Source organism: Dipodomys merriami, unplaced genomic scaffold (assembly GCF_024711535.1).
Source record: "Dipodomys merriami isolate MVZ:Mamm:240054 unplaced genomic scaffold, mDipMer1.0.p SCAF_5, whole genome shotgun sequence".
NCBI lineage: Eukaryota > Metazoa > Chordata > Mammalia > Rodentia > Heteromyidae > Dipodomys > Dipodomys merriami.
The window spans coordinates 9,528,103-9,554,726 of NW_027206068.1; the positions used below are offsets into that span (position 1 = coordinate 9,528,103).

The 26,624-nt window shown below is 49.0% G+C and overlaps 2 protein-coding genes across 7 annotated transcripts; both read left to right on the plus strand.

Moving 5' to 3' along the window:
- Positions 1 to 816: 816 nt before the first annotated feature.
- Hoxa4 (homeobox A4) lies at positions 817 to 9,376 on the plus strand. Of its 2 annotated transcripts, XM_069996047.1 has the most exons (3): positions 817 to 1,482; positions 4,646 to 4,829; positions 8,987 to 9,376. In XM_069996047.1, exons 1-3 carry the CDS (start codon positions 855 to 857, stop codon positions 9,219 to 9,221), a joined length of 1,047 nt encoding a protein of 348 aa, XP_069852148.1. In that variant the 5' UTR covers positions 817 to 854; the 3' UTR covers positions 9,222 to 9,376. The 2 variants fall into 2 exon arrangements, with proteins under 2 accessions (XP_069852148.1, XP_069852149.1); XM_069996048.1 differs by lacking the exons at positions 4,646 to 4,829; positions 8,987 to 9,376 and adding an exon at positions 2,053 to 3,095.
- Positions 8,987 to 24,707, plus strand: Hoxa3 (homeobox A3). Of its 5 annotated transcripts, none has more exons than XM_069996041.1 (3): positions 8,987 to 9,075; positions 20,149 to 20,795; positions 23,015 to 24,707. In XM_069996041.1, the coding sequence occupies exons 2-3, from the start codon at positions 20,270 to 20,272 to the stop codon at positions 23,815 to 23,817; spliced, it is 1,329 nt and encodes a 442-aa protein (XP_069852142.1). In that variant the 5' UTR covers positions 8,987 to 9,075; positions 20,149 to 20,269; the 3' UTR covers positions 23,818 to 24,707. The 5 variants fall into 5 exon arrangements, with proteins under 5 accessions (XP_069852142.1, XP_069852143.1, XP_069852145.1 ...); XM_069996042.1 differs by lacking the exon at positions 8,987 to 9,075 and adding an exon at positions 12,798 to 12,969; XM_069996044.1 differs by lacking the exon at positions 8,987 to 9,075 and adding an exon at positions 13,736 to 13,855.
- Positions 24,708 to 26,624: the final 1,917 nt, after the last annotated feature.

The following is a 26,624-nucleotide window of genomic DNA, read 5'->3' on the forward strand; positions in this document are numbered from 1 at the left end:
AGCAGATTATGTTTCAAAACAAGCGGTGTGGGGAGAGGGGAACCAAGTGTCCATCCAGTTATCCTGGAATGTCCTCACAGTACCACCTTGAGTAGATTACTCTCAGCCGTCCACGCGCCCTTCCTTGGTGTTCAGGTTTCTCTAAGCAGGGGCCGGTTGACTCCAGCAGCGCCGCGGACGAGTGAGCTGGGTGTAGGCAAGGGATCGGAGGGTGAGATCACAGGTCTGTTTTATTCCAGGGTCAGGGTAAAAACCAGGGTATCCCCTGGTCCCCACGCCCTTCGCTCCTTCAGTGGTCCCCGAACCCTGGAGGCCGAGAGGCCCGACTGGGGCTGGAGGTCAGTGCCGAGCCACGGCAGGCCAACTGCCCACAGGCCTGGGCCAGAAGGGCGCGCGCGGGACTCCAGAAAACCTACAGCGTCGTGGCGGGCCCCGAATTCCCAGCGAGAATCCGAGTTGGGGTGGGAAGGTTGGGGGGCGTAGGACCCAAGGCCCTGCTCACTCCCCGCGGACAGGGCCCGACAGTGGCATCCATCAACCAGCCGCGCGTTTCCTGATCCGGGTCCGCGCGCGCGGAGCGCCCATTGGTGGGACGGCTGCACGTGGGGCGCGGGGCGGAGCGCGCGCGGGGCTGGAGCGGAACGAGCGCGCGCGCACGGGCGGGGGAGGAGCGGCGCGAACTTTGGTGGCGGCGTCGGCGGGAGGGGGAAGGGTGGACACTTGACAGCGGGGGGAGGGGAAGGGCGCCGAGGAAAGGGGGGGGATGGGGAGCGAGGCGAGAGGGGGAGGGGCCTCGGCAAGCCCAGAAAAACGACAACGCGAGAAAAATTAGTATTTTTGCACTTCACAAATTAATGACCATGAGCTCGTTTTTGATAAACTCCAACTACATCGAGCCCAAGTTCCCTCCCTTCGAGGAGTACGCGCAGCACAGCGGCCCGGGCGGCGGCGACGGCGGCCCGGGCGGGGGCCCCGGCTACCAGCAGCCCCCCGCGCCCACGACCCAGCACCTGCCGCCGCAGCAGCCCCAGCTCCCTCACGCGGGCGGCGGCCGCGAGCCCCCCGCCTCCTACTACCCGGCGCGGGCCGCCCGCGAGCCCGCCTACCCCGCGGCCACCCTCTACCCCGCGCACGGCGCCGCGGACGCCGCCTACCCCTATGGCTACCGCGGAGGCGCCAGCCCCGGGCGGCCGCCGCAGCCCGAGCAGCCCCCGGTGCACGCCAAGGGCCCGGCCCACGGCCTGCACGCGAGCCACGTCCTGCAGCCCGGGCGCCAGCCCCCGCCGCCGCCTCCCCCGCAGCACTGCGCGGCGCCCCCCGCACCCACACGGCGCTGCGAGGCGGCCCCCGCCACTCCCGGCGTCCCGACAGGGGGCGGCGCCCCCGCGTGCCCGCTGGTCCTGGCGGACAAGAGCCCGCCGGGCCTGAAGGGTAAGGAGCCCGTGGTGTACCCCTGGATGAAGAAGATCCATGTCAGCGCCGGTACGTGGCGCCGCTGGGGAGGCGCGGGAGGGTGGGCTGGGGCCTGGCCCGAGTTCGAGGGTCGGGGCGGGGGTCAGGAGGGAGAGGCCTGGGGGGGGGGGAGGAGAAGGAGGCCCCGGGAGGGGAGCCCCCATCTGGCCGGGACTGCTGTGGGACGTGGGTGTGTGCGCGTCAGCTAGCAGCCTAATCCCAACGTGAGAACCCTTTTGTACCCAGGGTCCCTTTATCGGGAGATTTACGAGACGCCAAACTGTTAGGGCAGTAATTATAGCCCCCATAAATTTAATTGCCCTGGCAGAGGCTTCGGGCCATGTGTCTTTGAAGCTTTTCTTCAGCCCCAGTGCCCAGCACCATTCTTTATGGCTCTCGGGTGTTTCCCGTTGTCAATAGCCTGTGAAACATTTTCTTTGCCGTTTTATGTATCTTGCGTGAACTTGGTGTCAGGTTATTATATAATGATGATCTCCAATTGCTCTTCCCCACCCTGTCCTCTTTCCTCCTCCTTTTTCCTCTCTCTCTCTCTCACTCCTTCCCTCATGGCCTTTTCCTTCGGGGGTTCTGGGCATCCAGTGAACCCCAGTTATAACGGAGGAGAGCCCAAGCGCTCTCGAACCGCCTACACCCGACAGCAGGTCCTGGAGCTGGAGAAGGAATTCCACTTTAACCGCTACCTGACCCGGCGCCGCCGCATCGAGATCGCCCACACACTCTGCTTGTCCGAGCGCCAGGTCAAGATTTGGTTTCAGAACCGGAGGATGAAGTGGAAGAAAGATCACAAACTGCCCAACACCAAGATGCGATCCTCCAATCCAGCCTCGGCCTCTGCTGGCCCGCTAGGGAAAGCACAAACTCAGAGCCCTCACCCTCATCTCCACCCCCTCCCTGGAGCCTCCACACCTATTCCCTCCTCCATATAATCTTTTAGAGATCCAGATCAGTTTCTACCCTTACCTGCTCTTCTTCTCTTCTTTTCCCCATTCACCTGATCCCATCTGGATCTCACAGACACCAAACCAAAACCCAACTTGGTGAAAATGATAACCAAAAAAAAAAAAAAAAAAAGACATCATCCCCAGTAAGAGTGTGTGCTGGTTACCACCCAAGCAAGGACCGTTGTCCAGGAAGCTGTTAGGTGGAACAATCTGGCAGCCTGAGGTTTAAATACTTGAGAAGAACCAGTTGCCATGAAATACTTTTGAGATGTCTGAAGTCAGCTGGACAGCGCAGCATGCTGACTGGGGACATATATATGTGTAGATGTTGCAAGCAAAAGGAAAGAGACCCTTACCCATGTTCCTTACCTCCCCAACTTACATTAAGACAGCTCATACCAGCTTATATTGAACTAAATAAATGAGTAGATATGGTGGACCTCAAAAGATTATTTAATTTTCAAAATGTGTAGTCCTTGATGGTAGATGTGACATGTTAGTTTCCCTTCCTTGCATTTATTTAAGATATTGTTATAGAGATATTGTTCTTATTCTGGGGCACAATCTCGGGGAGAGGGGAATGCATTTAGACCCATGTGTGACTGTACAAAGTGTGATATGGCTGTATAAAAGCCATGCGACAAGAATAAACTTCATTTTAAAAAAACATTAAAAATTGAAGAGACAGATTTGTGTGTTTCCTAAGTTTTTCATTTAAAAAAACAACACAAATATCCTCTGGATTGAAATGTTTGACCTTGCATATAGAAAGAATTGTAGATGGCGTTCAGTTGTGTTCACACGGATTCTGACTGCTCTTATAATTCCTGTGTGTGTGTGTGTGTGTGTGTGTGTGTGTGTGTGTGTGTGTGTTCAACTTGAGCTGAACTCTTGTCAAGCTCGACTGCTATGGAAATGTTCCAAAGAGCAGAAAGGCTCTTCAGCCCTGAGAGGGCTCCTCTTCTTCCCAAACTTGGCTGGGCTTTCAGGCTTCTAGTCTCTGTAAGGCAGAGAAACGTGTCTTTCCCTGCAATGAAAGGTGAAACCATGCAGAGCAATGGGCCCAGGAGTTTCTGCAGCTGTTCTGCACACTGAACTCTGAACATACTTGGAAAGGAGTATTCCCTTAGGTATTTGTTGCACCTTCTCACTTAAGTGTGGCCTGTTTCCCTGGAGATTAAAAAACAAAAGTTGTGCAAAGGGTTAAGACTGCTTTTTGTTTTCTTGGCTGATCTTTAGGCACTCTTTACTAAGTACAGCTTGGGATTTTTTTGTTTGCGTGTTTCTTTGAGGGGAAAAAGAGTTTCGAAGTAAAGTGAATTTTCTCAGTATACCCTCCAAACTAACTTCAGAAGAAATAAAATGTGCAAAAACACCCCAAAATATACCCCAAGGAAAGGAGACCTGGAAGAGTTCACTGCTGGAAGAAAGCCAAATTGAACAAGGGTCACTTTCCTCAAATGCTTTGGTATCTTTCTATTCTCAGAGATAAAAACTCCAAAGACTAAAAATTAAAATTCCCTTTCCAATCTCCATAATCCAGGTATTTGCATGCTGATTTAAACTGGATGTTCAGGCAGGGAGTGCCCTGCAATGTGATCCACAAAAACAATGCACCCTAGCCAGATGCATAAGTGGCAGAATATTAGTACTGTCCCTTGGCCTTGAAAACGCTCAGCCTCCCTCTGTACACTATTTTTATAATTAAAAACATATATATATATATATAAATATAAGAAAAGGTGCAGCTTTTAGGTCACGTAGCAATTGTAACAGAAAGGAAGGGCTTTTCACCTACTTCTGCAATATCAGAAAAATTTGAATCCCCCCTTTTAAAATCAGTGACAAATGCTTCGCTGATGGTAGTATCTTTTTCACTCCTATGACACTGTGTGTGTGTGTGTGACACAGGAAGGGTGATCATTCTATACCTACAAACAAACCACAGTAAGAAGTGGTAGGTACCAATCTCTAAAGGACCCAGAGAATTCAGGGACAAACGTATATAGGCACATTTTCCCAAGTCAGGAAAAACCTGGCATACAGTGAATTTTATAAGGTGTGAAAGGGTGCCAGGCATTTCTGGAGGCAATGCAACTGCTGCTTAAACTTATTAACCCTCCCCCTACTACATGCACTTGTAAAACGAAATTAAATCACGCTGAAAATAGCAATTTTCCCAGGAATCATTAATCACCTCATACAATAAATACTTCTTTGTAATTCAACAGCAATTCTGAAAGGCATTCTCTGGGAAAAGTCTGTGGAGGAGAGAGGGATCTTCTTGCAAATCATGCGGTCTCAGGCAAAGACTCAGCATCTTGACTATCTGCTCAAAAATAAAATACCTACACTCTCAATGGAGATTGATTGTCAAGCTGCAAAATCTCAAATGGCAGATTACCACCCTTTAAGGTAAATTTCTTATATTTCTCCTTTGTGGGGAGGGAAGGATGTGGGACATTCATTAGCTCCATGCTGGAGACAGGGGTAGGGAGGTAAAGAGGATGTCTTTCACTTGTCTGGCCAGAAAAGGAAGAGAGAGGGTTGAGATCATTCTTTCTTGACATTTCAGGACAAAATAGTGTTTTTTTGTATCAATTATTAAGTTATTGAAAAACCCTCAAAATGCTCAGATAATTATGTCATTTCTTCACAGTGGGTTTTTGTCTGTTTCAGATTTGGCCTTTAAGGAAGCTTTCTCTAACAGCTTAGAAAAATCTCACTTTGTGCTCCAAAATTGTGCATTGTCTGCCCTTTGCTAGGGCAACCATAAGAGTTCACTGAAAGGACAAATTTTCTATCTCATTAATTGTTTTTCTTTTTTAAGCAAACGCTACTAGCCCCTCAAACCCTTGACCTTTAAAGACAGTATTTTGTGTAAGCACCATAATTCTACTAAAGTGACCCTTATACATACGCTCCCGTTCCCTCCCTCTTCCTCCTCCCTCCCTTCAATACACACTCATCCTCCTTTAGTCACAGAGCCAAGCTGTGCATGACTCCGGAGATAAAAGTTTTGTCAACATCTGAAATCAACTTAAATCGGATAGGAGACACTTTAATGGTCACAGTTTGAATTAAGTACTTAACACTCTCCCCCTTGAAGAAAAATGGCACTTTGCAGGCTTTCTTTCCTAGTTTTGCTGAAATCTACGATATACCCGGTGTTTTATTACAGCAGGAATTCAACTGTGACAGGCATAGTAGAGTACTTAATACCCAGGATGGAGCTCTGGGGAAGATTACCTAGATATATTAGGATAGGCCCTCTGCACAGAGTCTCTGCCTTATACTCAGCTTTTCCAGAGCACCCCATGTCCTTCACTCTTACTCTGCTCCCTATGGGGTGTGTGTTACCATCTTCTCCTGGGTCCCCCTGTTCCCCTGAGCTTCCTGAACTCCACTGCTCTTCTCATAGCTGCTTTCCTTCTAATGGTGCCAACATAGAAACGCAACAATAGCCCTTTTAAATGAATGAAATGGAAAATAAATGTAGCAAACAAAACCTGGGGACTCCTATCAAAATGAGTGGCTTCTGTGCAGACAATAAGCCATCCTTGATACTTCCTTGGTCTCTGCATTCCAGGGCACGGTCCTGAAGTGAAGAACTCAGGCTCACTTTTCATATCTGCTACTCCTGGTACTCCTCTATATTATTACCAAACAGGGGTTCAAGAATACTGTTTGGTACCCCTGAGAGTTATGAGCTGGAAACAATAGGAAGAGGAAGAAGTGATGCCTGTTCTGTCTCCTAGATAGTATTAGTGAAGTGGCTCAGGCTATCATGGATCTTTTAGTCTGCAATTTCTGGCTTGGGAGTCTAACATTTCTTTTGAAGGCTCTAAACTCATGAAGAGCTACCTGCTCAACCCCTCTCCCCCGCCACCATACCAGCTCCATTCTCTTTAGAATCAATTCCCGGAGCTGAAAGACAGTCCTAGATTGAAAGATTATTCAAGGAGAAAGAGACATGGAGGAGGACATTTTGGTTTAGTTTTCCCAGCTAACAGATAAGAAAACTGAGGCAGCTAAATGACTCTCCCCCAAAATGTTCCTTGGGCTAGTTGGCTTTTAGGTTGGGTAGAGCATGTTATTTGATTTCACCCTTTACCTTTGGGGTAAACATGTGGGCATCTACTTTCTGCAGTAGATACTCTTCAGAAATAGAAACAGACATCTAAGCTTGTACTTGATGTGCTGGGCCACAGGTGTGTGTAGCCTGGAAGAAGGGTGGGTTTTACCTGTTAATTGTCAATGCTGCCCTGGGAGATTATGTAACCTGAACTACTCTAATCTTGGCATTCAGACAGGTGGGCCAACCACTGTGCTCAGGAAGTGATAGAAACCAGGATGCCTAAGAGATGCCTCTCCACTGTCCACAGTGCTGATAGCCCAGAATGACTAATCCTGATGTGCTGGTCCCGGTATTTCCATGGTGGATACTTGTCCCATCAGGTCAAGGGTGAATAGGTTCTCTAGGCCTGGGGAACAAAAAACTCAAACAAGGACCCTGGTTGCTTCTGATAACGGTGTAATGCCTGTTCAGGGGAGATATTGAAATTGTGATCTTGGAGGTCACATGACTCATTAAATAATTAATGCAGATTGTCAGGAACGGATGGAGTCAGCAGGGCTCACTAGGAATGAATCTCTCAGAAGTGAGACTCCAACTTCCTATTTGATTTTTAAACACGCACACCATCAGGCTTTTAACTTCTTCCGGAAGGCAGAAAAGAGCCCCTTGGCTGGGAGAACCAAGCTGGCTGGCCCGTGCAGGGTCCTGGGGCTCTTCCCGCAGGGTTTCTGGGTGTCCGGGGAGCACGCACACGCTGCACCGGGGGAAACGTGAGTTCGGGCTTGGGTTTTTTTTGTGGTCACATCCAGGCTTTGGTGATGAAGTGGGAAGGATGCACAGACAATTGGTAATGTTCTGATTCACGCTGGGGAAGGCTGCAGAGATACCACAGGACGGGCGCGCGGCTTTGTTCATTTTTCCCGGCGTTCATAAATCACCCAAGATGGGAGAGCGAGAAAGCCGCGGACGCCAGAAAACGCGAAGAGAGGCCACAGCAGCAGCCGCGGCCATTGCAGCGGGAGAGACCTGGGCACCAACTCTCTGTGACTCATTAGTCTGAAGGATTTATGGGAAACAGCAGCCATGAATACTAGACTTGGGGATAAGGAAATAGCAGCAATAATAATAACCATAATAATTACAGTACTCCTAAGCTTCCAATGGGGTGATGGTGGTAGTGGTTGGTAGCAAAGCAGATCTTTCCGGGGAGAAATTGAGTAGCAAAGTGCAAGATGGCTAAGCCCCACCCTTCTTAGGGTCTGGCCAAGAGACCCAAGGCCAAGGGGCACTCCCCTAGAGGATATAGAGGATTAGTTTGAATAAGGGCCCAGTGTGTTTCTGAGTTCCAAAGGCTGGGTGGAGGGTAAAGGCTATGGGTCTGTTGTGGAAGAAGATAACTGCCGGTTTGTTGCCACTTGTTCAGCATGCTAGGCGGCTCCCAAGCCAGGAGTTAGAGGACTCAGGAGTTAGTAGGACTTCCCTGAGTGATGGGCAGGATTATATGGGCTCAGGACAGACAGCAGGTTGGGGGTTACCTAGGTCTGGATGTGGGAAGAATGGGTTCAAGGTTGGAAGTGTAGCAGGAAAGGGCACCCTTCTTGTACAGTCATAGCACAACCAAGCTAGGGGCCAGTGCTCACTGGAGAAAGATTCTCAGATCCTTCAGCAGCATGTCCTGCCCCCAGAAAGCTGACTGGGGACCCCATGATGATTTATTGGTTTGAGGGCAAGTGCAGATGGCAAATATTGTGAGGTATGAGATTGCAGAAGAATTGGGATGGGGTGTGGGTTTATGGCCACTGCAGCAAGGCAGGGCAGAAGGAGGCCTTCTGATGAGTGTTGTCCAGGAACCTGACTCTGCCCAGTTTCCAGCAGCAGTAGTTGAGCCTGTTCTGGGGGACCAGGCATTGCACTAGTCCTGCTGGTCCACCCGAACTGACTTGCTTAGTGTTTGAATGAACCAAAGTACAAAACCTCCCAAGACTGCTCCGTTCTGTGGACTGAACCCGGGTCTGATTTCGCGCCAACAGAAATGAACGCTATTAGTGAGGTTTCCCGTGATTGAATGCTTCCAGACAAGGCTTCCCTTTGTTAGCAAAAGAAAATAAAGCGTGCATTCACAGTCCCAAGTTGGGGTGCCTGAGGAGCTCTCCCAGCGGAATCCTCACCAGCAGCAAAGCCTCTTCCACCTTATCTTCATCCTTCGTCTATCTCCCTCCTTCCCCACCCCACCCCCCAAAAAAAAGAAAGAAAAAGGAGAGAGTGGATGCGGAGATGGAGTATGTATTTATTTTACAAAAATAAATCACCATCTTCAGGCCATTTGTAGACTGGAACATTTTGAGTTATAAGTGTGTCACATGGACCAGTGCCCTGGTGACTCCTTCCGTGTCCCTGTCACCCCCAGGGCCACCTTGGCGCCTGAGCAGGCCACAATTCCAACTCTGCTCTTCCAACTCCCTTCCTTCACCTTCTGCTGTTTATTTGTCTACAGAGCACCAGGACACCGGAAAAGATGGCCCCTTGAGCGCCTGGAGTTGGAGACCTTCCCTGGTGCTGGTTCCGATTTAAACATCTTTGGAGGTAAGTGCTGTGCCAAAACTCTTGTGGGGATGTGGGACACGGCGTGGGGCAGTGGGGAGGAGTTTAGTCTCCCCAGCTCCAGGCAACCACAGTGGGTTGAAAGAGCTTCTGGTCAATATTTAACTTCCAAAGAGTTTCTGAGCTGATTCTTTTCAGTGGCGAGCCTCATGGAGGCAATGCAGGGCTTCAAGCAGACAAAGAGTCAATCTACCCCAAAGCTAGCTGTAGGCTGGAGAAGCAGTTGCAGAAGCCCAAGATGGAATGTGGGGTGCCAGAGGGGATGTGTTTGTTTCTGCCATCAAGCCCCAAACAAACCAAAGCACCGACCTGAGTAGCACTGGACAAGTAGAGGCCATGGGCACGGCAGGCAGCTGCTCCTACTGCTGCGTGGGCTGCTGCTCTGGTCTGCTGGGGTTATTGAGAAGGCTGTGGGTTCAGAAATTAGCCCAGCTCTCAGTTGAAGAAACGCTTCTCACCGCTTTGCATTTCCTCCGATTCTTTTGCATTTTCTTGGCATGAGAGGAATTGCTGTCTTTTGGGTGTGGAAGCCCTTCATAGGCAGCGGGTCCTTTCCAATCTCTCTTCTGGGCTCATCCATGGTTTTTCCTCCAGGAAAAGCTCAAGTCTTCTAGGTCTCAATGTTTCCATTTCCTATTTGGAACAAGGGAAAACTTAAAATTTCTTTTCAAGTTGTGGTTAATTTGTTCTCTTAGTTTGGGATGCAGAGAGGTAATTACTCTGGTTTATTACCTTGTAAAAGATCCATAAATTACATGCTTATTTGGGGGAGGGGCTGCTGGAATTAGCTTTCAGAAGCTGGTATGTAGGAATGAGTTTTCTTTGTTCTTTGGGGAATTACTTTGTTTAGCAAAGTTTTGAGACTTTGTTTTCTATTTCTTAGATCCAATCTTCACTAAACCTTGCCTCTTAGATATCAGATTGTTAATTAAGTGAGCATGCTCTTCAGTGGTGCTGTAAAGGCTGGAAGGATATTTCAGATATTATATCATCAGACAAAAAGTAAACAGTAATAGTAACCAGGTGACTTTTTCAGCTACTGTATGTCTGTTTATAGCAAATAGAGATGAAACATTCAGTAGTTTACTACTTAAGAGCCTCAAGAGCGTATACATGATTTGCATCTCTGCAAACAGTAGAACAATTGCAGATATAAACAGCTACAGGACTTTGGAGCCATGTGTATAGTGTGGTATACACATCCACATGTGTCCAGAGAACTTGGAGCCCATTTCTACTGCAGAAGTACCCACAGGGAATATCTCTAAATAATGATCTATTAAACAGAGAAAGAGAGGGAGAGAGGGAGGGAAGGATGGAAGGGGAGAGAGAAAGAGAGAGAGAGAGAGAGAGAGAGAGAGAGAGAGAGAGAGAGAGAGAGAGAGAGAATGAGAATGGACTGAGAGGCTTACCTGATGCTGAGCAGAAAAACTACCAGAACTAACAAAAATGTTAAGTGTAGTTTTGATTAAGAAGTCAGATTGCAGTGTTTGAGGACAGATATATCTAATCTGCCAACAACTTTGCAAATATTGGCTAAAGGCCTGTCTCCTTGGTCCCTTGTTCCTTCCAAGGTAAATTCCCCTCTTTGGGCTCTGGTGGTTTCCAGCCTTGGCCAAGTTACAGGCTGGTGGGGGTAAATGTGGAGGGGCTGGTGTCTTTGGTGTCTGTGGTTTTAAAAGGCTTATAGCTTTGCTTCAGGAAGGTGGAATTTAGAGTGGTGAAGGAAGAATCTCAGCTGCTGGGTCTCTGGATAGGCCACTCTAAGATGAAGTATTTTCAGCTTAAAAGTTAAATCTCCTTTGGACTTCCTCAGATTTTCCCCCTTCTCATCCTACCAAACACACCATCCTAAGTCTTGAATGTTAATTGTTAAACAGCTATTGGAGCATGCAGTGGGATGTTAGCCTGCTTGGGGCTCCTCAGAAGAGATGAAATGCCTCTGGGCCTTGCATATCTCTGAAGCAGTACAAATGATTTCAACCATTGACTTATGTTCTCAAGAGTTTTAAGTTTGCTCCAATTTATACTAGGAGTTCTGAAGAGAGCTGTGGAAACTCCCTCCCTGGTGAGAAGGGCGTGTGGGCAACTCTCCCAGGTCCTTTTCTAGGGCATCTAGAGAGCTAGATGTGAATGATAGGGGAAGACAAGGGGTAAAGATCAGAAAAATGAGAGGATGACTCCTTGGGGGTCAAGAGAATATAGTTTGGAAATCAGTCTTTGGGCTTTTCCTATCTTCCAAGCATGACACAGGCAGGTTTCCACTTTGGACCCTCACTTACCAGTGTCTTAGGTCAGAGCTGGGCAAGTTCACATAGAAGCCTTTCCCAGGTACACCTCAGACAGACTTATAGGAAGAGTGTTACCAACTTAGGCCAGGGCTTATTCTCAAGCGATTAAATCCCCCCTTTTATTGCTCTTCTGATTTGGACATACCTACCCTATGACCAGGCCTCTTACTTAGAACCTTGCATTCTCTTCAGACTCCAACTCCTCCTTTTAGGGAGGAGGAGAGGAGAAGATCCTCCACAGCCTACTGAAGCTACCACCAGTGAGTCTTCACATTCAGACATAGCCAGCTGATGTCTTACTCTCAAGAAACAGAAGAATATAGCATGAGTTGCTTATGGGCTTCAGAGCAAAGTCTAGAATCTAAGACCAGAAAAAAGGAACTTTTTGGATAACTCATGAAAGAGCGAAATACTGAAATAAAGGACACTTGTCAACAAGCAGAAGGTAAAAGTAGAGGTAAAGAGTTGGAGGACAGTTAAGTTTCTTTCTGAGCAGAATTGATTTAATTCTGCTGGTAAACACAGAGTTGTCTTAGGGGAGGGTATACAGAGGGAATCTCAAATTGACTGGTAGATTATCAGGAGACACCAATAAGGTTGATACTTTCCTTCTCTCTTATATAGACAATTACATAATCTCCCCTTATGTTTTAATCTTTAGAAGCCTATAATTTCATGCATCACTCAGCTATGTACTAGGGAAATGCATTATTACTATTTTGGCTAGGATGTTAGGTCTCTTTGGATTTTGCAAAAATCTATATATTTATATTAAAAACATCTTTCTTAGTGGGCTCTCACTGAACAAGACCACTGATGTTGAATTAGAAGTTTTAATGTTTTATCCGGTAATAATAAAGCTTTTGGTTTTTTCCATAGCTGGGTCCTATGATATGGATGTTAGCATTTGCAGTCCATGAACAAGTCCTCTGACCAGGCCAAATCATTTCTGGGCTTTGCTTTTGCCTTTTTGATATACTGGCCTGTGGGACAGAGGAGACTGTGGAGCCTGGGTGTGCTGGATTCAGCTTGTTGGTGCGTGGGAAGCCCTAAGGAAAGTTAAGTGAACTCTAAGAATACAGACAGGATTGCTATAGTAATGTGTGCAAAGAAATGTGAGATAAGCAGCCTGTGTGTATGGTATGCATGGGGGGGAGGTGGCCCCCAAGAGTCCTGCTATTAAGACAGAACTCTTACTGGCTACTGGTCAAGGTCCCCCCACCCCCTACACACACACTTCCCCTCCTCCAAAGCAGAATGTTCTGCTTGGAAAACTAGTTCCTTCATGGTTCCCTATTTCAAATAAAAGGATTTAAGTTGACGTATGACCACGTGAGCACATAATACAGCACATTATTGTGGCGTTTGGAGCGGAGACCCAGGCAGTCTTTGCCTGTGATTACGTTTTCTAGATTCTCTACAGAGTGAGAGCTTTCTCCCCCACCCCCACACACCCACCTCCTCCTTCTCCTTCTCCGGAGAGTGCTCTTCCAGCGGTTGCAGTTTTCAGCGCTCATGGAGCGGTTCTGGGCAAGCTAGCCGATGGGACTCCAAGCCACACCAGGAGGATGGAATTTATTTTAAGGTATTTCCGCTGATTGTTCATATCTAAGAGTGAGTTATGGCTATGAAAGACAAAGGTCAGGCGAGGAGACCCTGGATCGCGGACAGGACCCTCAGTCTCTCTTCCTTTGTTTCTCTTTTAGAACCGAAACCATTTGAATGATTCCTAGTAGTGCCTTGGATTCAAAGTTTAATTCCCTGGAAAGTGTTGGGGGTTATAAAGGAGAGTTCACTTTGTGGGGGGGGAGCTACTAGATGGGCCTGTGAGTCCCCAGAGATGGGGTGGCTTTGTTCACTGCTGTGGGAAGGGCTGAAGTCCCAGGAGCTGAGCCAGGGGCAGAGGGACCGACAGTCCCGAAGCTCTGGCACTAGAGGCTAGGTGGCCGGGTAGAGATCTTAGGGAAGGGCTGGAGGCTGAGAAGGGGGATCTCTCCTGGGTGGGTGGTGTTTGCGGAACAGGATGAAGGGCTAGGGCTGACCCTGGCAGCCTCACAGATGGAAGAGGAAAATCGATGGGGGAAATGTGCAGATGCGCTGCCATTTTATTGATGATGCTTCCAGCCACTTTGTTTCGTGCTGCGTTGTGGGCACTGTTTTTCCCACATGCCAGACTCAAGGATCCACCCCCAGAGAGTGAGCCATTGTTTCTCTGAGCACCTTCTGCCTTGGGAGAAATGAAAAGGGCCGCTCAGACCTAAGAGAAGCTTGGGCAGAGAGCACAGGTCACCTGGAGACTGGCTTATTCTCATATTCATATGCTTATATTCAAAAGGGAGCCTGGCGATGGGTTTGGGCTCCATTAGTGTGCTCAGTTGTACTTCCCCAGGCCAGTTTGGAGAGTTCAAGAACTGCTTGGTGAGCCCTGCTTTGGAGGGAAGCATGGAGTCAAGAGAGCTCCGGAAGGCGAGGTAGACATTGCTCTGGTTCTGGTGCTCCAGGAATGGAGCCATAGCCAGGATGGAGGAGAATGAGAGTTAAATTGTGGGCTTCCAACATACTGGGAAATCTGGGGCTAATTGGGCTTTGGGGATCCTGCACTCCTGACAACAGTGGGAACTCTTTGAAAGGTGGAATAATTTTTCTTCCCTCTGCTCCCTCTACCCAGGATGAATGCCTATGAGTTTCTAAAAATCAATTTGCCCCTTTGGCTTAAAAAAAATCCTTTACACTTTCTTTAGTTAAAAAAAAAAGAGCAAACTGCAAACTTCCCTCACTGGATTGGGATCTGCTTCCCCAGAAGGAAGGGCCACTCTGCTCTCCCCCATGCCAACTTCAGTGGTAACCATGTTTAACTGAGGCTGTTTCAAGTGCTCTAAAACACCTCTTAGAAATAAAATGTAAGCTTTAATTGCTGTTCAATTACTTGTCAGCATTTCATATGATTTATGACCCAGTTCTGGCGCATTTTTGACCCAGTTAAACACTCATAAATAATATAGTTTCACTAGAAAGAATGAGAAAGGGAATAGAGGTTTGTTAGAGGCATCTTTTTATTGTCACTTCAGCGCCAGCAAGCAGAATAAATATCTAGCGATGGACTGGTTAAAAGCATGCACAGTAAGAAGAAGCCAATAGATGGCTTTATAGAGAGCGGGTTTTGTTTTCTTCCCTTCCCAGGAAAGCTAAATCCACTCAATTTTAGCTGAACTATTGGTTATTATAAGGGCTAGTCCCTTTCTATCCTCAAAATGTCAGGTTTACCCTCACCGGCAAGTATATTTCCTCAGTTATTCTCTCCACATTCTGGGATTTTGTGGCCTCTCTGGCCACAAAAAATCTTCACCTTCCTCCCGGGCTGGGCTGTGCAGGGAGATACCCTCTTGAATGGTAGAATAGAAACACAGCACCTTCACTGCTGTTAGTAGTCTTGTATTAAAGGTTTCTTCTAGTTCCCCCGGGATTAGAGGCTGGGACCCAAGGGGAGCTGGGGAAGTTGGAGGAGACAAGGTGGGTTTGGAGGAGCCGGGTAAACTGCGGTGGGATTTGCCTAGAAAGGTCACCGTGGCAGTGGGTAATTTCTAAAAGCAGAACGCCTTGTTTCTCTTAAAAACCAAAAAAACCAACAAAATCCTTCCACCATTATAGAGTACTCTTAAAAAATCATTTCGCCTGTCCTTGCTCCAAAGCCAGTCCTTTGGATTTCAACGGAGAGCCAGAAGGCCCGGGTACCCGCAATCGGCGTGCCAGACCGAATCTGCTTGCCAGAACGCCAGACCTTAGTCTTGAAGTCAGAATTCCTTTTCTTCTGCCTGCTGGAGGCTGAGGTCCTCAGGCCCAAAGCCACCTAGTCGGGGCTGAGTGGAGGCCCCTGTGTGAGCAGAGCTTGCTCTCTGGATCTTCAGCTCCTTAAGCCTAGTCCTTGGGGTCTGTAGGGCTCAATCCACCCGGTCTCGGAGTTCGGTCCCGGAAAGCAGAACGAGCGCACCAAGGCTCGGGCGCCCTCAGGCTCCCAGGGCCCAAACTGTCCCTCCTGGGGCAGATTCTCACGGAGAGCTGGCCTTCCCGGCAGCTGGCGGAGCTGAGAAGGCGGTGAGAGTAGCGTCAGCAGTTTGGAGAAAGTGCGGGTTGATTATTGACCCACGCCTTCTTTCTTCAAATGCCACATCCGACCCGCGACCCGCGGGTTTGAAGAGAAAAGGCTGCAAAGGGGATTTTTTTGCGGCGGGTTCTCGCCTCCTACGCGCCAGCTCCCCCTTTCAAGTTGTGTGGCTGCAATATGCCATAAGGAGCAAGTGTTTGCTGTTTTGTGCTCTGTTTACAGCTTTGGGGCGCCGAGTCATAAATCTTACCCAGCCATAAATGACAAAAACTATTGGTATGCATGAGGCCATCCTGGCCCCAGTGCTTTTTGATTTCTCCCTTTCTCCCTGGCTTTAGTTTTGCTCTAAGGTGACACTTTGGCTCCCCGATGGTTTAAACATACTACTTATATTTTTAACACCCTCCTTTGAGAAGGCCTCGCCGTTGACGCCTCAGCCTTGCACACAAGCTCCATTTCACTCTTTTTGCTACATCCACCAAGCAGTTTGCTTCCGAAGAACCTAGGGTGCAGAGGGAGGCTATGGGAGGGAAAACATCTAAGTTGTGGCAATCCTTCCTTCCAGAAAGGGCAAAGCACCACACGCAGTGGAACTCAGGAGTGTCTGCTTGTGCTAGGGGAAGTCAAGGTTTTATCTAGCTTTTCTGTTAGGTGAGCTGCCTGTCTGGTGCTGTGTCCTGAGCACATCAGAAGACTGGGAACCAGGTTTTTATGCACCGTGTGTGTGTGTGTGTGTGTGTGTGTGTGTGTGTGTGTGTGTGAACTCAGAGAAGCCCATTTCACTCCTGGGGAAATGTGCGCGTGTGTGCGTGCGCGCATGCACTCCCCACCCACCCAGGACACTGCTCTCGTGGCTGCCAGGAGGTCAGCAGTTTCTGTCTAATAATGTAACCAAAGCTAGCTCTCTTTGGCTCTTGTGAAGGTCTGTGGAGAAGGGAACTACTCTCACACCTCAAAGGTTGGCTTCTGGGGTGCCTGGATTGGGAGCTGCAGGTGAAGTAAACTGTCCGAAGTCTGGAGAACTCCATTTCTAGTTCTCTTTTTCCTTGCCCGGAAAATGGAAATGTCCAGGGCAGAGGGGTTGAGTTGTTTCTTAAACGGATCCCTAAGAAATAGAGCCCGGCCAGAGATCCCCTTTGTGAGCGCCGTTTGTCCTCATTAGCATAATTTTCCTGGACTTTAGTGACGCCCAGGAACCAGGAGAGGGAGGGCGTTGGGGGTGGGGGAGGCTCCCCTCCTCCCGCCGCCTAGGAGCTCCCTCCCTGGCTCCTGCTCCGCCGCTCCCCTCCGCCCCATCCCCCACTCCGGTCCGCGCTCCCCTAGCCGCTCGGGTCTCCCCTCCGGCCCGCCCAGCACCCCCACCGCACCCCTCGACCAGACGCTGCTCCGCTTGTAATATTCATAAGAAACATACCCAAGTCGGTGCCACTAGCCCCGGCAGAGCCCCGCGCCGCGCCAGCGCTTATCTCCGGGCTGCGGCTGCTGCCCTCGGGAAGGGCAGGGGGCGGGGGTGTGGGGGAAGGGTGGGTGGGTGGGTGGGGTGGGTGGGAGGGGGGGGTCCAAGCCGCCCCAGTCCGCCCTGGGCGAGCCGTGTCGGAGCAGCAAGGCGACCACGCTCAGCGCGGCGGCGCGTCCGGGCCTCGGGTCTCCCGCCCGCCCGCCCGCCGTCTCGGCTGATGCTGAGGGTCGGTGCCCATCCCGCACCGAGGGGACCCGGCCGGGCCGCCGAGCCGGGCCGGGGGCCGCAGCCGGAGCCTGCGCTTGCGGCGCTCGTCAGAAGTTAAGGTAAGCAGGGCCGCAACCGGCCGCTCTCAGCGCTGAATGGCGGAGTTTACGTCTCGGTGATTTATGGCTGCAGACTTAAATCTCGGTTCAAGAAGAGTTCACAAGCCGGAGCTTCCTTCCCGGCAGTGACTGATACCCTTACACTTCGAGTTCAGGCCGTTTTCCCATCCCCGCCCCCACTCTCCCGGCTCCCTGAGACCTGCCTCAACTTTTCTGGGTCTGGACAGGGGGAGGAGTGGGCCGGGGACACCGGGGTCCTCCCTCGGTGGTTGGGGCGAACCACGCGTGAGGACAGGCTAAGGCAAGGGAGGGAGTGGAAAGAGGAAGAAGGGTCTGGAGGAACAAGGTGAAATTTGGGCATACCTTGCCCAGAGACAATGGGGCTTGCTTCCTGTTCTCAATTTACCCTCCTCAACTCTCTTGTAGCTCCTGCACCTGGGGGTTATTGTCCAGAAATAGATCTTCGTGGAGGAATCTTCCTCCATCCTCAGCCCTAGCTTGGGGGTTCAAAGCAAAGTTTCCCGGCTGGCAAATGTCCAACTTCTTTACTAGGTTGCAAACTTTGGGGACTGGGTTGTGGTGGAATTGTGTGAGATGCTAGGTGATTGTCTGCCAACCTCAAACAATAGAAAGGACTTTGGTTGGGTTTCAAAGTTGACTTTATATCTTAAGTTTATGGGGCCTGTCATATGTTTTTTAATTTCTAAAGGTATTTTTGGTATTTTACAAGACTGCGTACAACTTGATAATTAAAAAAAGAGAAAAGCTTAAGTAAGCAGCAGGCCAGTGTTGCCTATGACAATGTATTAGTAAGTTACCAGAGGGATTGCATGTTCAAAATTAACTTAATTTTGTTTTATCTAATATCTTGCTGTTCAAGTATCTAGAGTAATTTCCTTACCTGATATTTTATTTTGCACAAGCCTAGTATCAAAAAATATAATGGCAGACATTAACACTGCTAAATGTAATAGAGATTGTTTTGAGTGAAATAAGAGGAAGCCTAGACATTAAATTGCAATTCACATTTAATTTTACTCCCTGTTTACTCTCCATTGTAGCATCTGTAGCTTCCTATCTCTTTCTAAATGAGAAACAATACTCCAGGGCTCATGGTCATCACAATAACTCCAGATAAGGGATGCTGTAATTTTTAATTGAGGTTCTGGAAAATTAATTGTGCCTGTTTTCCAGATGCTGGTCAGATTGTTGGTTTAATAACAAACCTAAAGGAATCCATTATTAATAACAGAATTATAATCATCCATTGGTAGATGCTTATTACATTTTTTCTAGTTAACATCTGCTATTTCTGGAAAACTTGACTAGGTCTGAAATTCAGTATACATAGTTGGGACAGGAAGTGTAAAGCCTGTGCTTCATGAATGTGTCATTACAATTTAAAAGAGGATCCGATTCTGTGTGTGTATATGTGCCCCCCCCTCGTGAATATGTGAAACTTGCATTGAACTTTCCTTGCTGATAACTAGAAGTTGACATGCAGAGGTTGAAAACAAAAAGAAAACATCGATTTTACTTTGCAAACTGCTTTTTATAAATAAGAGAGTTGAAAAGGTATTCAATGGTCCTTTAGATTTGCAGCATTATCCTTTCCTTGATGTTTCTGAGTAGGGAAATAGGCTAAGTAACAAATATCAACAACAACAGTACACAAAGATCAGGGAACTCTGGCAAGATTTTATGGCTTGTGCTTCCATGCCTTGTCCGGAGCCAAATGACCCCCATACATCAAATTACACAGCAGTTTCTAAGACAGAACCTATTATCGTTAAGTTGGAAGGAGAGTTCAAGCCGTGGTCATGGAGATGAACGCTGGTTTTTCAGGTTCCTGGTGGGGTTTTTTTTTTCTCTAATCCATCATGTTTTAACAGGTAGAATTTGATAGTTGCTCTGAATAACAGCACCTCAGAAAGTCCAAGACAGGAAAGTCTGGGAACCTTCTGTAACTGGAGTAAAGAGGAGGGGGAGGTGGCTTACTTGGAAGTGTCTGAGAAATAGAGAGAGGAAAAGAATAAAGAGCTATCCAGAATTTGAGTTGTGAATTGCTGGACGGAGTGCTGTTGCTGATCCCTTCCCCAGTATACATACATGTGTGTGCATGTGAGCATGTGTGTGCATGTGCATACACACTGTGTTCTACTCAAAGTTTTTTCTTCTCCCTTCTTAGCCACAAGGGGCTCATTTGGAGAAGGTTGGTCCTATATCTAAACAGGGGCAGGTCAGCTGCCTAACAAGCTCAACTTCTAAAAATCCATCATGGTCTGATACGGGGTAGTTGCCTAAAAATAAAATTGTATAAGCCTCTTTTGATGGCAAGAAGCTCAAAGGGTAAGAGGACTGGGTGGGAAGTCACCTTATTTCAAGGCTCTTTTGGAAAGAGTGAATCCTAAAGTGGAGACTGGAGAAAAGAAATGGCGACCCAAGCTCTCCTTGGCCCTTTTGCCAGCTCCTCAAGATTGGCAGAGGGGAGAGTCTTGAGCACTCTGCATGATGCCAAGGGCATCACATTTCTTCTTCCCTGGAAAAGAAGGATTCCATCCTTGTTCTTAGTGCACAAAGCCTTTCTCCTTTTGGACCTGGGGCTCCAGAGGCTCGGCTTCCAGCCCTCACTCATTCTCTTCTCTCCCCGGAAAAAAATCCCCCAACTCCAGACGCAAGTTAAGCAAATATTTGTAGCTGCCAGTAAATTCCAGCAGCTTTTTATAGCGCGGCTCCCCACGCCCGGGGCCAAGTCGTGCTGCTAAATATTGCTGACCACTTTTTCTTTTATGGCTTTCATGTCACTTAGCTATTGAGAGTAAGATGGATTTGCGCGGAGCCCTCACCGCGCTGCACTTCTCCTCCCCCCCCCCCCAGGTCTGCTCGGGGCGGCCATTGGCGGCGGAGCGTCACGTGACCGCGGGGGGCGTGCCAATGTGCGCCCTCGCGGGTGTCAAGCCCCTGTCAGAGTGTGCGATCAAGATCGTGAAACAACGCGATGCAAAAAGCTACCTACTACGACAACTCGGCGATCTACGGTGGCTACCCCTATCAGGCAGCCAATGGGTTCGCTTATAACGCCAATCAGCAGCCGTATGCGGCGTCCGCGGGTCTGGGCGCAGATGGCGAGTATCACCGACCTGCTTGCTCTCTCCAGTCGCCTGCCAGCGTTGGGGGCCACCCCAAGGCCCACGAGCTGAGTGAAGCGTGTCTCCGCACCCTGAGCGTTCCTCCCAGCCAACCCCCAGGCCTGGGAGACCCGCCCCTGCCCCCACCTCCACCCCAGGCTGCACCTCCAGCCCCACAGCCGCCCCAGCCCCCACCGCAGCCTCCTGCGCCCACCCCTGCAGTCCCACCTCCCCCTTCTTCTGTCTCCCCTAGTCAGAATGCCAGCAGCAACCCCACCCCTGCCAGCGCTGCAAAGAGCCCCCTGCTCAACTCTCCTACCGTGGCCAAACAAATCTTCCCCTGGATGAAAGAATCAAGGCAAAACACAAAGCAGAAAACCAGCGGCTCCAGCTCAGGTAAAAAGGCACCTTCTAAAAGAGGGCCCTCTGGCCTGGTTTCAGGGCCCCAAACCACTCCCAGCCATAGCCAGCACAGTCTGGGGCCACTGGAACATTTCCAGAAATTCATTGCTCTTATCTTCCCTGCCCCTCCCACCAAAAGGTGTCCAGAACCTTTCCAACTTAAGGATGTGAGAAGACCTCTGTGAACAGGAAACCCCAGAGATCCAATGCGTGTCTGGATCTTTCCAAGAGCAAATGGAGCCCTAGTGAAGCTGCCCCTTTCTGTTCCACTCTTAAAGAGTTCTGAGCTGTAGGAAGAACCAACCAGAGTGTTACTGTCTCTTTTTAGCACAGCTCCTTTATTCTAATGAAACACTGACATGCTTCTTATATAGAAATGTGGCAGAATAAATGCAAGCCTAAACATTCTCCAAGTCAGAATCAATTCTTTGTCTCTAATCAGAGCCAATTTTTGCTCCAGCAGATGGAGTGGCTGCCTTACCTCTGGGAAGGCTTTGCTCAGACTTAGCACAAGGAGGGCAGCTAGGGAATCTCCTGGGGGAAGGGATTCAGTTTGTCATTGTAATGGGAACCACATGAGCCTTTTGGAACTGGACTCCAGTTGAGGAAAGGCCTCAGGCCTTGGGCTTTCTAGCATCTTGGTAAACTTTGCCTCTGCCTCCTCCAGTTGCCAGTTCTCTGATCTGGAGCATCTGTGACCTCTAGAGCCATGAATGATTTGGAAGTCAAAGATGGACAAGAGGGAAAAAAAGAGTGGTAGGCAAACTGAATTTAGTCTGCCGGATGGCATGGAGAGCTCTAAGAGTAGGTCACTTTGTGACCTGAACCTCCCCAGATTTGTGTAGGTTCAAGGGGACCTCTAGGACAAAGAAAGCCTTCCAGTTTTGAGTTTCCACTGCTCATATGCTCTAAGTAGATTTAAAAAGTGGTCAGTTGCCGAGAATCAGTGGCCCATGCCTATAATCCTTGCTACTCAGGAGGCTGAGATCTGAGGATCCCAGTTCAAAGCCAGCCCAGGCAGGAAAATCAGTGGGACTCTCATCTCCAATTAACCACCAGAAAACCAGAAGTGGCACTGTGGCTCAAGTGGTAGAGTGCTAGCCTTAAGCTGAAGAGCTCAGGGACAGTGCCCAGGCCCAGGTTCAAGCCCCACAACTGACCAAAGGAACAAAAAAGTAGTCAGTTTTCAGGCAGTGATAGCTCATGCCTATAATCCTTACTATTGAGGAGGCTGAGATCTGAAGATTACAGTTCAAAGCCAGTCCTATCAGAGAAATCTTATGAGCTAGGCACCAGTGACCCATAATCCTATCTACTCAAAGAGACTAAGATTTGAAGATCAAAGTTCAAAACCAACCTGGGCAGGAAACAGTGTAAGACTTTTATTCTCAATAAACTACCAAAAAAGCCAGAGGTGTATCTGTGACTCAAATGGTAGAGTGCTACCCTTGAGTTAAAAACAAAAACAAAAACAAAAAACTTAGGGACAATACCCAGTCCCTGAATTCAAGCTCCAGGAGGAGCACATATACACAAGTCCAAGAGACTCTTACCTCCAATAAACTAGCAATAAGCTGGAAATGGAGTTATGGCTCAAGTGATAGGGCACCAGTTTTGTGAAGGAAAAAAAAATCCAAAGAAGAGTATGAGGCCTTGAGTTCAAGCCCAGTATCAGAAACAGACCGACCAACAGACAGACAGACAGACAGACAGACACACACACACACACACACACACCCCACAGTGACAAGTTGATCTTACTGCCTAGTCTTAAGCCAGGCAGGGAGGAAGGGAAAGGATGTTTGAGTATGTTAGGCAGGTGTGCCATATTTCAGGTACTGTGAAGGGGATGAAGATGGTGAGACCTGCCTACAGGAAGCTTATTGTTTGCTAGGCCTAAAAGGCCAGCAAATGAGTCAGATAGCTAAAAACTATAGAAAGAAAACACCAATCAGGAAGGCAAACTGGAATTCTGCCATTCTGTCCTTTTCCCCTTGGAGAAGTAGGCCTGGCTACCTACATTTATTTATTTGTTTGTTTGTGTGTTTGTTTATTCTCCTATCAGACAGAGAACAAGTAGGTAACTCCTACTCTCCTTTGAGCCCGGACAATTAAGGGATCTTGGGGCCCAGAAGAAAGAAGGGGCTGGGTCAGGAGCTGGGCGGGGCCATAGGCAGCCCCTGACGCCAATCTTGCTCTCTCTGTCCTGCCAGGCGAGAGCTGTGCTGGTGACAAGAGCCCGCCTGGGCAGGCTTCTTCTAAGCGCGCGCGCACGGCCTACACGAGCGCGCAGCTAGTGGAGCTGGAGAAGGAGTTCCACTTCAATCGCTACCTGTGCCGGCCGCGCCGGGTGGAGATGGCCAACCTACTGAACCTCACCGAACGCCAGATCAAGATCTGGTTCCAGAACCGGCGCATGAAATACAAGAAGGATCAGAAGGGCAAGGGCATGCTAACGTCATCGGGGGGCCAGTCCCCAAGTCGCAGCCCCGTGCCTCCTGGCGCCGCCGGAGGCTACCTGAACTCTATGCATTCGCTGGTCAACAGCGTCCCTTACGAGCCCCAGTCGCCTCCGCCCTTCTCCAAGCCCCCACAAGGCGCCTACGGGCTCCCTCCCGCCTCCTACCCAGCGCCCCTGCCCAGCTGCGCGCCCCCACCGCCCCCACAGAAGCGCTACGCAGGGGCGGGCGCAGGGGGCAACCCTGACTATGACCCGCACGCTCATGGCCTGCAGGGCAATGGCAGCTATGGGACTCCGCACTTACAGGGAAGCCCCGTCTTCGTGGGGGGCAGCTATGTGGAGCCCGTGAGCAACTCCGGGCCTGCACTCTTTGGCCTAACTCACCTCCCCCACGCCACTTCGGCCGCCATGGACTATGGGGGCACTGGGCCGCTGGGCAGCGGCCACCACCACGGGCCAGGGCCCGGGGAGCCACACCCTACCTACACGGACCTTACCGCCCACCATCCTTCTCAGGGAAGAATTCAGGAAGCGCCCAAGCTCACCCACCTGTGATGGTGGGCTGAGGCTGCGTGCCACGAGAGTCCCCCACCCCACCTTTCTCCTTTGGTTTTTGTTTTGTTTTAGGTTCTTCCCCCCCCCTCTCCTTTTTCTCTTGCCTCTGGTCCCCTTTCCTGTTTTGTTCGCTTTCTAATGTGTTTTTATAGTTTATGTGACGTAGCAATCTTGGTTGCTGTAATGGCTGTCAGTAACAGTAGCGATATTTATCTCATCCCGCCCCTTGTTGGGCCTCTGGCCCGGAATCCTTTGAGTTCTCCACTTCTTTGATCAGAAACAGGGTATATGAACAAATTTTCTAGTCGAGTTTCCAATGTGAATTTGTTCGTACGTTATGGCTCCCGAGGGGAAGCGATTACTTTTTTTTTTTTAATTTTTAGTTTTTGAAATTGCACTTCTTGTAACGAGCGAGAAAAAAAAATCAAAGGCGCTTTGAAACAGGGGTTCCCTGTGCTAGGATGACTAAGTGTACGTCTCTCCGTGTGTGTATGCTGGTGAACAGTCAGATTTATTTATATTTTTTTTGCAAGCATTGAATAGTCTAAGTTTTAAATATTATTTATCCCCATCCGTTCGTATTTATATTAAAGAAATTCTGTACCCTGATTGTTCAGAAGGTTTCTTGGGCCTTTTGTTCAATGGTGTATTGGCGTACATATAAACATTTATTTGAAAGGGAAGTATAATTCCTTTATGAAAACGGTAATGATGCAATAAAACCAGAGAGGATCCAGCATTTGAAAACAGCGGTTTAGGTTTGTCACATCCGGCAAAAATGAACAAGCAATCTGTAAATGCTAGATTTGTTTTGAGAGTTTTACATTCCTTGCTGCTCACATTCTAAAAAAAAAAAACAAAACAAAAAATAAAATTTTTATTCTGATTAATATCCGTGTTGAGAAGGGCTTTTTTCCCCCCCCTGAAGATTACTGTTGGAGTGAAATACAGCAGGGAGACTAGCTGGCGGAGTAGGCCGCGGCAGGCCATCGACTCTGACGAGAGGCCTGGCCAGGCGGCTCGCCTGAAAGTCAGATGAATCAGGAAGAAGGTCTGGGTTGCTGGCGGCGGCGGCGGCGGTTCTGGACGTGTTGTGCGGCGGGCCCGCTGGGCTGCCTGGTTCCCAGCTGCTGCCGAGGGTAGCGAGGGCGCGGTGGCTGCGGATCGTAGGGTTCTTCAGAAACAAAGGCAGCCGGGCCCTCGGCGCGGCGGGGGGCGCACAGGTGCTGGGCGACCCGAGAAGGGAGAATGCTGGGCGTTCTCCCTCCTCTGGTCAAAAGGGACTAGCCCACGCCTTAACTTCGAGAATCGCCAGCCGCTTAGAGGATGCTGAGCATTCACCAGAAACGATCGGACTCGGGGTCTCCAACACGGATGCTTACCGGTCCATGATCAAGTCAGAAGGAAAGATTTTTTTCCCTCTAAAATCGTCACGTAGAGCGAAGCACTTCCGGAGGGACCGAATCTTCTTCCAGATTCCAGCCATAGGAGCTCGGTAGAGTCTCCCTGAGCCCTTCCTTAGGCTGCAAGGAATCCTTTCCTTGAATCCTAGCTTCAGTTTCTTTGCAGAATTTAGATTTGCCATTCCCTGGATTTATTTCCTCTCCGTTTTCCCTCCCAGCTTTCTTTTTATGGCCCCAGGGGAAGGGGGGGACAGGGAGAGAGGGAGAGCGGGAGGGAGAGAGAGGGAGAGAGAAAGAGAGAGGGAGGAGGTATCTTTCTACTAAAATGCAATTATATAAGTAGTCTTTCATTTGATGCTACAGGAGCTAAATACTACACTTCCACTTCTGAATGCACTGACTGGCTGACAGGCAAAGTCAGGCCCAGTAAAAGGGAAATAGTTCCACCTTCAGGTTACAGAATTACCGAGAAAAGGAACCAAATTCAGAAAAAAACGCAAACCTCAGGGTTACAGCCTGTCATCACCACCTCCCCTTCAGAGTTGGAAGTGAGGAGGAACCAGCTGTATCTGGGGGATCTGGAGCAACTGATGTGAGAAATAAACCTCCATGCTCCCTGGATTGTATAAATCTGAGGCAGAAGTGAAAAATGTCGCCATTTTGTTTGCAATCCAAAATATCCATCATCATGGCCTCTATCTGCACAATCCACTCCCTCCCCAGCTCCTTCAGAGAACCCTTAGAAAGCAGGCACAGAAGCCATTTTTAATACCTGTTGGGTCCCAAAGTGCTGCTTTTGGGGGAACCTCTTCATGTTTTAAGAAAAAGAAAAAAAAGACTCAGAGGATGCAAGGCTGGACAGCTGTAGAAGGCTGAGCATTTTCCACTGAGAAGGGCTTTCCCCACCCTCATCCTCAGGCTCTAACATATATTCCCCTCCCCCCAAAGATTTTTCACCTGTGGGGGAAGTGGATTTTTCCTCCTCCCTCCCCAAACCCCATGCCAAACTATGTCTCATACCACAAATGCAGAGGGCTGGGAAACCAGCGTTTGAGAGGACTGGACTCCCACTTTTTAGTGGTTCACTCTGAGCAGATTCTCAAGTCTTCTGTTTAACAATTCACTTTACAGACATGTGTAAAATTACCTGGGGGAAAAAAATAGGGAACAGAGCGAAGGTGGGAGGGATAAATGAATCTCTACCCAAGGATGAAAATCTTTCAGGAATACCACTATTTGAACTCATTTCTAAAAATCTACTCCTTCGCTTCTACCTTCCCTCAGGGCAGAGATTGTAAAATGAGATTCTAATATGATTTCCCATAGCTTGCCAGTCAAGGCATTCATTTTAGCTTTCAAAGAAAAAATATTGATCTCACCCCCAGCTTTCTAGATATTATAAAT

Excerpts from the sequence above, each read along its gene's own strand:
- Hoxa3 (XM_069996041.1), top strand. The coding sequence starts at position 20,270 with ATGCAAAAAGCTACCTACTACGACAACTCGGCGATCTACGGTGGCTAC. Across the intron at positions 20,796-23,014 it reads AACCAGCGGCTCCAGCTCAG|GCGAGAGCTGTGCTGGTGAC; the intron begins GTAAAAAGGCAC and ends CTGTCCTGCCAG.
- Hoxa4 (XM_069996047.1), top strand. The coding sequence starts at position 855 with ATGACCATGAGCTCGTTTTTGATAAACTCCAACTACATCGAGCCCAAG. Across the intron at positions 1,483-4,645 it reads GAAGATCCATGTCAGCGCCG|CAATTCTGAAAGGCATTCTC; the intron begins GTACGTGGCGCC and ends GTAATTCAACAG. Across the intron at positions 4,830-8,986 it reads GCAGATTACCACCCTTTAAG|AGCACCAGGACACCGGAAAA; the intron begins GTAAATTTCTTA and ends ATTTGTCTACAG.